Here is a 14330-nt window from a genome sequence, read left to right as displayed (position 1 = left end):
CATACCCTTAGTGAAAATGATCTCTTGGTGTATTCCCTGGGATATGGTACTGGGCTTTGATGTGGGAATCCAGTGTTCAAATCCTGGCTTAGACTTGAAGCTTACTAGGCAAATAATGCCAAGTCCAAGATGCCAGATGGAGCTCCAGCAATGTCTCTCTAAACAGGTTTCTCCCTGGACTTCAAGGAACTGGAGTGATTGTTTCTCAACGTGGCTTACCGCAGAGTTGTTGCAAAGATAAAGTTTAGGTTAATATATGCCTAACCTTTATATAGGGCAGGAAAGAGAGCTAAATAAGTACCACACTCCTCCTCATGATCCACACTCACACCAGCCCAGAATAAATGCACTTTAAACTTGAGTGTATGTGTGAGACATCTTTGAGTGCTGTCTTTAATTTCAGTTATAAATAACACCTCCTTTTCAATACAGTGGTGCCCCGCAAGACGAATGCCTCGCAAGACGGAAAACTCGCTAGATGAAAGAGTGTTCCATTTTGAAGGTGCTTCGCAAAACGAATTTCCTATGGGCTTGCTTCGCAAGACGACAATGTCTTGCGAGTTCCTGCTGGTTTTTTCCCCCTTTCCCCCCCTTTTTCTAAGCCGCTAATCCGCTTATCAGCTGATCCGATCAGCAGATAAGCCGCTAATAGCGCTAATCCGCTAATCCGTCAATGGGCTTGCTTCGCAAGACGAAAAAACCGCTAGACGAAGAGAATCACAGAACGGATTCTTTTCGTCTTGCGAGGCACCACTGTATTTCATTCTCAGTTGGAGGTCCTAATTATCATTATCAGTTTATCACAAACTGAATCAGTCACAACAGTCGTGTTTGGAGCCTCAGCTTCACCAAGAAACTGATTTTCAGTTTGTCGAAGTTGTCTTTTCCCCAAAAAGTGAAATTTGTACACTGTAGGTGATGAAAGGAACCCTTTGATTGAGACATATGTCAACAAGAGATTTCTCTTTAACAATATGTGTCAATTCACCACCGTTCATTAATTAATTAATTAATCTCTCCCTCTCTCTTTTTTGGCAAAGATGCATGAAATGAGATCTTGTTTCAGAAGAAACTGCTTGTATGCCAAAAGATCTGCAGCTGCTGCCACTTTTCTCTTTTAGACTTAATGGGAAATCTTAAAGCTCAGATTTAGACCCTTACATTGTCCTCTGTCTTGTCTTCAGCTCCAACTCAGCACATGTCCCAGGCAAAGGAATGAATAGTTCTGCTTCAAGAGTGGAATTCTTTTGTGGTAGGAGAGCAATACTGCTAAGTGCTGAATTGGTCAGCATCGTCTCCTCCTAACATACCTGTTTTGTTTCCGTTCTCTTCTCCAACATATCTGCTATATTTTTGACTGACCTGTGTAAACATCAAATAGCGGAACAAGTGCACTGGCAAGGTAGGGCAGGTGAAGCTGGTAGACTTGATGTGGCCCTACTTAAAAATAAGGCAAAAGAGAAACCTCTGCATGCATCTACCACTCCAGTACTTAGTCACCTGGAAAAAGTAAACTCCCCTCTGATTCCAATAGTAAGCAAACTTTGGGTAGCCTTCTAAGCATTTAATGAGCAATATAATTACACCCCTGTAGCTGCCATGCTTTCAGCAAATTTTAACAATAAAATTTGCTGAAACCACGCCGGCAACAGAAGTGTATTTATGCACTTGATTGCTTGTAAGGACAGTCCTTGGCTGTCCAATAAATTTTAACATGATATGGGGGAAAGGGTCATTTGAGTTAGCCACTCACTCTTCTAATTATTGAAAAGTAGAATTGATTTTAATCAACTTTGCCCTCTAAGAAGCTTTTCTAGTGCCTTATAGACAAAATTTGTGCAGCTGTCCTGAAATATAGCTGCTTTGTCTTAGGTAAGGAATGATGGAGGGGATATGTGATGACAACTGCTGTGATTTATCACACAAGAAGGAGAAAACAAATAATAGAGAACAGGACACTGTTTTAATGATCTGGTTGTCATGGTTCACAAACAAAACAGAGCAACTCACGTTTTTACCACTCGTCTAGGAAAAAGGCTTTCAGGGACCAACCATTTAATTTGGCGTTATCTCCCTAACTGATTAATGGGGGACGTTTATCTAAAACAAAGGCAATATGCAATTTAGAACAAGACTTCCACTATAGATGAAGACAAAAGAAACAGTTTTCAACTTGTGGCAGGGTTCGGCTAGGTTGTTGTGTGGGTGGAACAAGGTCTGCTCATGCAATGGGACGTTTCTCGCCTCTCCTCCCCCTGCCCCCCCCCCAGGAATATTATGCTCAGTGGCAGAGCTTCATGCTCTGGCACCAGGGGGTGGAGAGCAGGCGGGGGCGGGACTGGTGTGCGTCCTGGGGGCGTGGCAAATCACCTGCGGGGGCATGGTGCCCAGCGCAGGCAGGGGAGCAGCCGCAATGGCACCCCACCGGGATCGCGCTGCCAGGAAAACACTACCCAAAGTCTCGCCCAGGTGACAAATTCTTTTTAATTGCATAGTCCTCTGGATTTAAAACTGCAGTCCATAAATATGTTTCGCCCTGTACCAGTTTCATGACAGGTTTAGTGGCTTTTCCTCTTTGTCGCAGGACTAAACTATGAAAGGCAAGGATGGCTACGATAAGTACTTCTAGGCTGCTGTATACTGAGAGCAAAGTAAGGAAGGTGCTGGTTGGAGACTGTTTCTGTGCCTGGAGATACAGAAACTCCCTAACAGAAGAATGAAACCAAACCTTGGCACCACTCAGGTGAAATTCACAACTTCATACAATGGTCAGTTTCACGCTTCTGTTGAGCTCAACCAGCTGGCTCAGAGGAATCAGATTCATCAAGGGAGGTGGAATTAACAGGAAGGTGAAAGAGATGGTGAGTTTGATTCTCCTGCTAAGGACTGGAAACTAGCCGAGTGCAGACAAGCTGATTGGGAAAAGTGAAATGTGATCACTAGATGTTTTATGCAGACAAGCTGAGAATAGTACCAGCTGAGAGGACAGGGGGTGGAGAGAATCGCACTTAGACACAGACATATGCATATGTCCTCATAATTAGGGTATAAGATGTTCAACTTTCCACTGCATGACACAGAGAAGATGAAGCTTCTAATAATCTGAAAGCGTAAGAAAAATGATGGTACGTTATTGACATACTGACGCACCTAATTATGTTTAGAGAACTGCAGAGGTTTCTCATATCTAAAGGGACTTTCTGCTTGTTTTTCTTGAACTATTGCCCTCCATTCTTCGTAGCAAACTGATTTTGAAATGAAGGAAACTTTGAAATAAGCAATCCATGATATGGCATTAGAGAGGGGCGTCAACTGTTCCAAGAACAAAAGTCCTTCTGATGATGTTCAAGCCTTCGGACAAGTAGCTATTTGGATGACAACAACTATTAATTTATCTACTATGTATCTATCTGCGGGAGTTGTTTGTTTGCATTTGGACACCTCTTAGGATATCATAATCAAATTTTGCATGATTGTCCCTGAGATCAAGGAGCTGATGTTCATCTGTATTCTTTGGCTCCAACTGGATGCCATTTTGAATCAAGATGGTGGATGGAACATTTCAGTACTGCATTGATTTTAACCACTGATTTCAAATTCTTTGGTTTCTTAGAATTCCTGAGCAATGCTGGATACTAGTGCATCATAATGTTTGGAGGAGCTAAAAATCCATTTCACATGCTTCACTTGGCATCTGCGCTTCAGACTGTGTACTAGAAGGCTACATTTCTGCTGTACACAAATATGCTGTTTGTGCTCAAAGTTCAGTTCAAATATCTCTGTAAGCCTATTCCACTTAACTGAACCACATAAAAGCCAAAGAACAAAACACATATTTTCAGACTGTAGATGACACGCATGTATTTTTTTTCCTTTTCACACGTAAAAACTAATCTCTGTATAGTAAATTAGCATATTAGAAAGGAAGTATCAGGCACGCTAAATTAGAAACATCACGATAGCTTCATTGACTACATGCAGATAACTTTTTACATGGGACAAGAGGCATTTTTTTAAAATGAACTCTGCCCTCAGTATACCACAGTCTGGCTGTAAACTGCAGAGAGCTGAGACCATTTCCAACCTATCTTCAAGAAAACAAGTGGCATCTCAAAAAATGGGTTTGTGAATCACACCCACCTCATAAACTTAACCAAATAAAGGTGAAAGGATAGCTCTACTGAAGACTACTAAACAGAAAGAAGTGAAAGGACACGATAGCTTTTGATCATTTAATATGCTTTTTTCACCAGACCTCACGTATCTCGTCTTTTGTGGTGCAGAAGTGGAGGATGTGCGACAAATCTTCCTCATACTTTTCAGCTTTGGAATCCCAGTTCACGCTGTCAGACTCAAGAGTGTTGAGCTGCTGCTGCAGGTTCTTTACAGAAACATTAAAGGAATTCTAGAATGAGATGCAGAAATCAGGCTGAAAAAGTTGGCATCAGGGGCTGCAAACTGACCTATTTGTTACTTCAGTTTTGTTATTGTTTTTTAAAACCCTTCAATTTAAAATTAAGATATTTTACAGTAAGATTATGTTCTTCCAAGAGGTTGATGTGGTAACATTCTGGCAAGATTTGAAAATATGGGGCTCAGTTCTGCATCTACCTAAAAGGGCGTGAAGCTTGACATTGGCATAAACCTGGGGGAATATATTACCATCAGATTGTTCTAGTTAACTGTCTGATTTCGGTATTCTGAACCTGCTACAGTGTCTTCTTCTTTTCTGTGGCACCGCTTTGAGGGACAGGATTGAATCATGTGGCTACATCATGGAAGATACAGACAGAGAATCCCTCTGGACAAAGAAAACATGCCTCGTTGCTAATACTGAATGCAGAGGAGGAACTGAGCACTGGGTCTTTGAAACAAATTATAATCTATCATTTTGTTATTTTTATTGTCTTGTTACCATTGTGTACTCTTTATATTAGGCCCTCTATCAAACTGTACATTGAGGTACAATAGAAACATGCTTATTTGGTTTAAATGCCTGAGTCTAGTTCTCCATTAGCTCTTCTTGAATGCTGAGGAAGTAATAGAAGAATATACAATTATGTGATGCTTGCTGAGCGATCCTGGCATTTAATCTCTCAGCCTGAAGGGATTTGGATGTTGCCTTTGGGTTAACTTGTAAATAGCCTAGCTCAGTCATAGAAATTGTCATACTATACAATATGGGGAAATAGGCAATTGTCAGGTTCAATCTCTGGTATCCTTCTAAATCTGTTGTAAACAGCCCAACCCAGAAGTAATGGAGAAAAGGAAGCACCATGCCCCGTTTATTATCCCTGCTTTCTTCCACTACTAGGGCCGTTCTGTTGACTTACAGGATGTTGCACTGCTGAAATTATATCCATTCCAAGAGTGAGCGCCAATTTGTACAGGTGCCTGATATGTGCGTGCTTCTCCTGAGCATTATTCAAGTGAATCTTAGCATGTGGAGTGTCGCTGGGCACATCTTTCGCTTCAGGGATCTTCAGTCCCCCTGATTTTATGAGGCCTTCAAGCTGAGGAGATTAACGTATTATCTTTCGTTAACAACCATTCTTCTGTCCCTCCACCTCACAGTCACATGCCATTATGTCTAAGCTCAAGACATACACAAATTTGGATCTGAATCTAGAGTTAGGAGCTGGTGTATGCTTTAGTATGGTTATTATATAGTCATAGGTGCTTTGTTTAATGTGTTCATTTATGGGACACAGAATACACATGCAAGAGAACTTCTGAGGTTAAATAAATTCTTGCCAGGTTAGAGGTGACTATACTCACTTCCTCTTTGACATGATGGAATTTGATAGTCTTGTTGAAAATGTCATCATATTCTGCCATCTTTTCCTTTATCTCCTTATGGAGATGAATAAGCTCACTTACTTTCTCAGATTTTTCCATGTCAGGCACGCCTTTCAAGCTCAGCTGCTCTGATAACTTTAATGTGTATTCCACCTCAGCATTGAGTTGCTAACAAATCAGAGGCAAGAAGATTATTGAAACTTAAAGGGGAAACACACATATAATCCAACCAAATCACTGTTGACTTCAAGCCAGTTCTTCTTCCTCCTTTTCTGAATGTGGAGTTCACACCTAGCCTGTGAATCCCTGCCCCCTATTTCCAAAGCTAAGCCCTAAGAGGCATAGGCAAACTCGGCCCTCCAGATGTTTTGGGACTACAACTCCCATCATACCCAGCCAACAGGACCAGTGGTCAGGGATGATGGGAACTGTAGTCCCAAAACATCAGGAGGGCTGAGTTTGCCTGTGCCTGGATTAAGATCTGGGTATCTTCCTAAATTCTGCCCCACCTTTTGCATTCATGTTAAACCGGGAGTTGTCTGCTTGCTTACTTGTTGTATCCCAATGGTCTGAAAGATGGGCACATTCAAAAGGAGGACTTTTAATTCAAGATTAAATTTGTCCTCTCAGTAGCAATGGACGAATCAGTCCATTTCTCCTCCAGGCCACTTTTGTATGTGCTCATTCATAAGACTGTCATGTCATGTGTCTGCATTAATCTCTGATTTAAAAAGCAAAACGAAACACCAATCTGCATGAAAATTTGCATCGACATCCAGATTTAAATATGTATTTTCTAAATGAATTTTCTCTCCATATACATGGTTTTATACAATTTTGTTTTAGTTGAGATGTGATCTGCACATTAGTCCAGGGTGTGTGTAGCAAGACATTTCAGATCAGAATTCTCAGGAAAATATCTCAAGCATCCCTAACTTCTCATCTATTCTCTATATAAAGCAGATTATGGCAGAATGAGGTGGATTGTCTGGCACCTGTCTCAGGGCTTAGACAGAAAGTGAAAACCAGAAGCTGGAAGATGCCTGCCCAGGTTTAAATCCCTCCTGAAAAATTTAGTCTCAGACTTTTATTTCTGTTTGGGTTTTTTTGTTCTTTGAAGCATGCAAAATATAACAGGGGAGTGGTTTCGTGACATTTCTACCACTTAAGCTAATTCCCCCCCACTTCCTTTCCACACAAAATGCTATGTTCAATACAAACTTTATAAAGAGCTTCTAGATAACTATTTCCATAATAATAAATAAATAAATAATAAAATAAACTGACACATTTTTCAACTTCGTGCAAAACAGTTTCATAAACTTATACATGCGCACCCATCCACAATACCAAAAATGTGAAGTTCTCTCTGTCACAAAATTACTAAGCACAGCATTTCTGCTGAATTTAACATGGAGTGAAAAGTTTGCTTTGGGTACTTCTAGGAGCAAACGCTTAGAAATGATTTGTTTCATATAAGGCGTGATGTGCTTAATTTCTCTTCTCACCTGAAACCGTGGCTTCATATGGTTAAATTTATTTTGCAGTTCTATAAGTACTGAGAGGTTACTCCCAAGATCAAGTGCTGTTGTAGACCTGAGCGCCTCCTGAAGAATGCTTAAACTTTGGGTAGTCTACAATAAATAAATACAGATATGGTAATACATGCTGTTGAAGTAAGAAAAGGACCAGGATGTTTTTTGCAAAAATGCAAAATAAATCTCTATAGCATACAGTACTGAAGCAGTGAATGAAAACCTACACATCTTAAAAGGACACTCTCATATAAATGCAATATTGTGTACACAGCAAGTGCTTTACCACTGAGCTGTTTTTAAATAAAATTGTTTCGCTGCTCCTGCCCAACTGTTTTTCATATATATATGTTTGGAAACATATTATGTATTTTGTGTTTTATGCTGTAAACTGCCCTGTGGTCTTGATGAAGGGTGCCCATTCAACCACTTCTATCTGAGGAACCCGGACTTGCAAAGTGCCATAAAATGTTCAGTTGCATCCCGAGGCCCCCAAGCCCTTCCCCTGAAAATAACTTCACACTGGCACGTAATTTTAGTTTAAGTTATTGGGCAAAATTTAGGCCACAACTTTATTGATTACTACAGCAAAGTGAGCGGTGTTGGCTTAGGCATTGGCAACAGACTATAACTGACTCCTCTCTCTGTCTGGAAGTCTGAAAGGGTAAACACCAAAAGAGGGAGCAACATCGATGAAGACCAACGAAGCTCACCCTGGGGTTCCTGTGGTCCTGGCATGGCCCTAGCCCCTCAAGCGGACTTCAGACGAGATCCAGGAGCCCCAGATTCCTTTACCGGAATACCCTTATTCATGGAGGGGCAGGTGATGGCCGCACCTCCCCTCCCACACACTTCAATAAGCCAACACCTAACCGCCAAACCTTACAAAGTTGTGACGATTGCTAAGGGGGTAGGTGAAAACCAAGTGGCTACATCCAATCTGCCAAATGGAAAAATTCCTACCCAGCCCCTGCTCCAAAGCAGGCGACCCAATCCAAAGCAAGGCCAAAGCAGCAGTACCTAAAGTTAGGGAGGGAGGGTGTTCGGCAGCACGATGCAAGTTCCCCCAGTTACGCCGCGCTGCCACTTTTATAGGCCCCAGGAATCACGGCAACTGCCCCGATTGGCCCAAACAGCCTGGCATGATCCCGAGGCCCAACGGTTGAGGCTTGGGCCATGCCTGGCAACAACTCTCCCAGTGGAAGTGGCTTAGAGGCCCTCATTAAAAGGATCCCATTTCCAAATCTGTAAGAAGTCATTATTTTGGTGTGGCGGCACCTATGGAACGCCTTGTCTATTTTATTTATTTGCTTTGGCAGGCAACCTCCATATTGTTCTAAACACATTTAGAAAACTTTTTTATTTCAGCAATTCTAGACACATGTGCCCACGTTTTTAAAACAAAAAAATAAGATATGCTAATTTTATCTGGAGTTTATTTAAAATTATCTTGCTGTTTTTGTTGTGAGCATCTCTTAGAGAGTTTTCTGATTAAGCGGCCTATACATTTTTAAATACTTAATACAATAAAAAATGTACTGCCATTAGGAATGAAGAGGGATTGTTTTAAAAGTTCAACTACTGTAGTTTATTATCCTCCTAAATATGCTTTGCTCGTTCAGGATATTTCTTACTTGTGACAAGTATTGATTTTGATTTGGGGCCTGTTAAATGTTTCTCTGATCAGCTTAGACAAAATCAAAATAACTGGTAGCCCGTAAGACACCATAAAAACTTCAAGCATAAAGTCAGTAACAACCACATATTCTTCACTTACTGTTTTAAATTGTTCATTAAATTTCCCACACTGCTGCTTGATGGATTTCACTTGATTCATATTAAGTTTCCATGTTGCCCACAGCTGTGTCAGTTCTTCCTTCTCTTTGTTCAGAATGTCAATAGTATGTTCAGTTACTTGCACAACACTTCCCACATTGAGTATTAGATTCTCATTTATCTGTTAAATGAAGAATTAAGAAACTTCAACTTTTTTTCTGAGAGGGGTGGAATCTAATTTTTGATACTTCCAAATCCCCATAATAGTAAGGGCCAAGAAAAAGCCAAAATTTCCTTCAGCCTCCACTTTTAAGATACCAAGAACTCCCACTTTGTTGGTATAGAAAAGGAAGAGAAATCTGAACCCGTTCTCTTCCATAATATTTTATAGCACATGGAAACAAAGCCCACGCAGTCTATAATGCCAGCCTTATCCCTAACCTAACTAGCTTATTTTTCCTTTTTGCCATTTCATCATACTTCTCTTCGATGTTGGATAAATAAGTAAACAATCTCTCTTCTAAGCTTCCCTTCCTTGAGTTCTTACTTGTGTATGTGATTTCTCAATTGTAAGGTTAGTCCACTGTACATTGATGCTGGCCCACATACATGTGATACTCAGATGGCTTCCTTGTTTTTGTCTATTAGTCCATTTAGCCCAATATTGTCTACAGTGATTGCCAGCTGTATCCAGAGATGCCTGAGATGCTTTATCCACAGCGCACATGCTCTACCACTGAGCTGTCTTTTGAGAAATGGTTCCATGTTTCCCTGATCCTTCCCAGATATTTTCAATATGTATATGTTTGGAAATATTTTGGGGGAAATGGCGCCAAGATTTTTAATGGCGGTCAATGCTGGAGTCAGCGAATAAAGCATCGCTGAGAGACTCACCATGTTTACTAAATTTAGAAAGTCATGTCCCATGTCTTGAGTGGAAAGAATCTTCTTTAAAACCATCTGCCACTGGTCGTCAGCCGACTGTAGCAAAGCCTCATTTTTAGCTTCACTATCTTCTTGCACGGCCTCCGTTATATAGAATTCCTTCAGCCTCTGAGCATCACCTCCGACCTAAAGGGGTAGAAATAAACGAGTGTAGGTAACCTGTACATTTATGTTGGAGTTTCTCTGTGATTAACTCTGGGCCTGTATAACCCTTGAATCCCTTCGCTGAAGTCAATGGAAAGTAAATAAAGCAATTGTTCAAGAACTCACTTTTCAAATTAATTTCATCCTTAGTTAGTTAAAATAGAAAGGGATGCCGTGCCAATTTTTCCCCAGTTTCACAACTCCAAACTTCAGAAAACTGGGAGCAGGTGGGGATTTATCTTTGTAAAACTCTGGGCACTTCGTAGTCTCTTCTGAGATAGTTTTATTCCATTTAAAGGGACTTTGCCCAAGTGCATCATGGGATCATCAGCCCTCGCTTTTTAAACAGCCACTATATAATAATTTCCTGCGAGGGCTGATGATCCTTTAAATGAGCTTACTGTGCACTCTCCAATTCTCTGTGCCATCAGAAGTCTCAGGGGCAGCATTTACTAGGGTATGGCTCCCTTTGGTGGAGGCCTCGTCACTAGCAATGCTGAAAGTTTTTGTAATATCTGATTTACTTACACACTAAGTGGGGTGTCATTGTGGGTAGAGGCTTTTACACTGCTAGTGGCCTAGTGAGGCAGCAGACCTTCTAAATGCAATCAGATTGCTAGAGAGGTGTACCTGCCATGTCCCACTGTGCTTTCAAGGTTCAGCTCTCTGTCTCTGGGTATTTCCAGATGACCTACTTATTTATCATTCATCCTAATTATTATTATTTTTGGCAGGGAGGTTACATGATGGCTTTCTCCAGTGTATTCCCCCATCACTCATCTTATTGCAAAAAGTTTAATCTTTTAAGAAAGTGGGCTTGTTGTCCAAGACCTCTCAAGGATTGTGAAACCTGAATTTGCCAGAATGCGATTGAATCCCAAATTGAAAACAGAGACTGTTTGAAAGCACCCTCTGTATCATTCTGTTTTCCTGTTTCTCTCATGCTCTCAAAGTGTAGTTTATTTTGGTAGTTTTCACACTCAATCACATACACTCGCTTCTCAAATCAGGGAATCACCTTCTCATAGCTTTCACATTCAAATAGTTCCACAGATCTATGAATCAAGAAACCATATTCTAAAAGCCAGTTCCTAGACAGAGACATTCGCTGAGTACTAAAGTAACACCTGCCAGTCATTCTGGTCCTTCAAGAGACTTTTGTCAAATCTTAGACTCGGACCAAATATAGTCTTAGAACAAAACCACTGCAATAATTAATTCCCCCTACCAGGGATGCCAAGGTGCGGCTTCCGATTGGCTGCAGGAAGCTCCTGCAGCCAATCGGAAGCCACAGAACCCACGCCAGACATTCGGGTTCCAAAGAACGTTCTCAAACTGGAACACTCACTTCCAGGTTTGTGGCATTCAGGAACCAAAACATTTGACAAGGCGTTCCGACTTCAGAGGTACGACTGTAAAATATTGGGGGTGGTGGTGGCGGCAAGCCCTGCGCCGCATAACCAATCACATGACTTGGTGCACACACACCATTTGAATGGCAATGCCCATCAACTGGGGCATACTTTATTGGGGGTACTGAAGACCCCTTGGCGCCTAGAAGTTGGTTACTATGCCGCCTACAATACTCAGATAACCATCTCATAGGTACTTGGGGAGCTCGTCGTTTGTTGCATTACGTTCTAAACAACATTGGTCCACCTGGCTCCATACCACCTACACAAGTGTGGTCAACCTGTGTCCCTCTGTCTAATTTTATGTGGGTAACAAGGAGGGAGGGTGGCAGAAAGTAAGAATGGGAGAAAGAAAAGCATCTACTTTGGGCTGTGGCCCCACCCACTGCTGGTTTCCACTGACTCCAGCCCCATTCACCAATGGAATGCAGCCCCTGACAGATTACCCCGAGGGAATATGACTCTCGAGTGGAGGGGGAAAGTACCTCATCGGATGACTTCAAAAATTCTACATACGGCTTCAGGATTTCCAGTTTTGAGCTAATGTTTCTGTTAAGTGTTGTCAGTTCTTCATTCAGGAGGTCAGTTTTGTTAGAGAAAACGGCCACTTCTGTGGTTTCCAGTTCTTCCATCTCTTTAAAAATTCTCACAGCTAATTCCAGTTCAGTTGCCATCTCCTACAGCAGCATAAACAGAGAAATATAACGTGTAATGTGAACATTCGAATTTGCCTACCTAAAACTGGGCCACTGCTTGAAGGTTTGCAACTCATCTATACCCCCCACCCTCAGGTCAAAAAAAAACGAAACAACTCCCTCCGCACAAACGATTTTAGGATATTAGCGAAGGCAAAAAGTGTTTCCACTTGTGCGGAGTGGGACAACCATTCCCCTCTCCCCGCCCAGATTTCCTATATCTACCACAGCACTTCCTGAGGGTTAGAGGACCCTAAGCATGATGGGATATGTCACCAAGGTCTGTAGTAGGTTTGAGTGGGTGGAGTTGTGATGGCAGATTTAAATAAAAAGCAAAAAATAAGGTACAATATTACAATATGGAAAAATAATATGAAATGTGCTTAATATTAATTCTCCCAGCACCATGTCTCTAAAAGGTAAAGGGACCCCTGACCATTAGGTCCAGTCATGGACAACTCTGGGGTTGCGGTGCTCATCTCACTTTATTGGCCAAGGGAGCCGGCGTACAGCTTCTGGATCATGTGGCCAGCATGACTAAGCCGCTTCTGGCGAACTAGAGCAGCGCACGGAAACGCTGTTTACCTTCCCGCCAGAGCGGTACCTATTTATCTACTTGCACTTTGATGTGCTTTCGAACTGCTAGGTTGGCAGGAGCAGGGACTGAGCAACGGGAGCTCACCCCTCTGTGGGGATTCAAACCACCGACCTTCTGATCGGCAAGTCCTAGGCTCTGTGGTTTAACCCACAGCGCCACCAGCGTCCCTCAGCACCACCCATGTCTCTAAGCAACCATAAAAAAAGCAATTTAAAAATCAGTCTTGTTAAAACATTTCTTGCATTGCAGGGGGTTGGGATAGATGACCCTTCCAACTCTATGATTACAGCTTTCATCCCAGCCAGCAGGGAGAATGGGAGTTGTAATCAGGCAGCTTCTAGAGGACAACAAGTTCCTTATCCCTGGCGTAATGGGGCTCTGTTCATTGCAAGATTCTTCACTGGTGTGCAGGACTGGTGTAGGAAAGCAAGCCATTCCTGAAGTACCTGGGGAAATTTGCACAGTAATAACATATGGCTCAACACAGGTTTTTGTTTTTTTTAAAAAAAATACAGTGTAAAAAAGTATTTTACCTTAGTTTGATTTGCCAGCTCTAAGTATTTGTTCAGGACTTTCTCTGATTCAGGGACAGATGATCCAGGATTTATTGCAGCTGAGACTATTGGACCAACGTTCTTAATCTTTGTAGAGGCCTTTGGTTTTGAATAAAAATAACTAGTTAAAAACATTGAACTACTAAATTTGCATGCCACCAAGGCTTGTTTGGGACATAATGGCATAATTATGGGCAAGAAGTCTTCACTCTGAGGTATGTACAGTGGTACCTCGGGTTACATACGCTTCAGGTTACAGACTCCACTAACCCAGAAATAGTACCTCGGGTTAAGAACTTTGCTTCAGGATGAGAACAGAAATCGTGCTCCGGCGGCGCAGCAGGAGCCCCCATTAGCTAAAGTGGTGCTTCAGGTTAAGAACAGTTTCAGGTTAAGAACGGATCTCCGGAACGAATTAAGTACTTAACCCGAGGTACCACTGTATAAGCATTCCACAGGTAGAAAAGTTTTGATAGGGGAGTGCTTTCAGATAAGTGATTCTCCCACATGCATTGTAAAATGGCACAATTCTTTGAGAGAGTGTGCCATGTGTCTCCACATATTTTTGAGTTAGTAAAATGACACCATATACAGTGGTGCCTCGCAAGACGAAAAGAATCCGTTCTGTGATTCTCTTCGTCTAGCGGTTTTTTCGTCTTGCGAAGCAAGCTCATTGAAGGATTAGCGGATTAGCGCTATTAGCGACTTTTAGCGGCTTATCTGCTGATCGGATCAGCTGATAAGCGGCTTAGAAAAAGGGGGGGAGGAAAAAAAACCAGCAGGAACTCGCAAGACATTGTCGTCTTGCGAAGCAAGCCCATAGGAAATTCGTTTTGCGAAGCACCTCCAAAACGGAAAACTCTTTCGTCTAG

The 14330-nt window shown here is 41.8% G+C and overlaps 1 protein-coding gene across 4 annotated transcripts in view; it reads right to left on the bottom strand.

Annotated features, from left to right (window-relative positions):
• The window catches only part of CCDC141 (coiled-coil domain containing 141), a 97871-nt gene that overhangs the window by 14756 nt on the left and 68785 nt on the right, over nucleotides 1-14330 (bottom strand). For 3 of the 4 annotated variants that reach the window (XM_081193871.1, XM_081193873.1, XM_081193874.1), the window contains exons 10-17: nucleotides 13438-13557; nucleotides 12097-12288; nucleotides 10005-10181; nucleotides 9112-9291; nucleotides 7308-7433; nucleotides 5779-5967; nucleotides 5334-5513; nucleotides 4256-4405 (exon numbers count right to left, since the gene is read on the bottom strand). In XM_081193871.1, the coding sequence (XP_081049997.1) occupies nucleotides 4256-4405; nucleotides 5334-5513; nucleotides 5779-5967; nucleotides 7308-7433; nucleotides 9112-9291; nucleotides 10005-10181; nucleotides 12097-12288; nucleotides 13438-13557 (1314 nt within the window). The remainder of the gene's footprint in view (nucleotides 1-4255; nucleotides 4406-5333; nucleotides 5514-5778; nucleotides 5968-7307; nucleotides 7434-9111; nucleotides 9292-10004; nucleotides 10182-12096; nucleotides 12289-13437; nucleotides 13558-14330) is intronic. The other variant, XM_081193872.1, reaches the window with a different exon arrangement.

This window comes from Podarcis bocagei, assembly GCF_964188305.1.
Source record: "Podarcis bocagei genome assembly, chromosome: 1".
Classification (NCBI taxonomy): Eukaryota; Metazoa; Chordata; class Lepidosauria; order Squamata; family Lacertidae; genus Podarcis; species Podarcis bocagei.
Note: the sequence above shows the minus strand (reverse complement) of the source record. Positions and strands in the feature narration are given on the sequence as shown.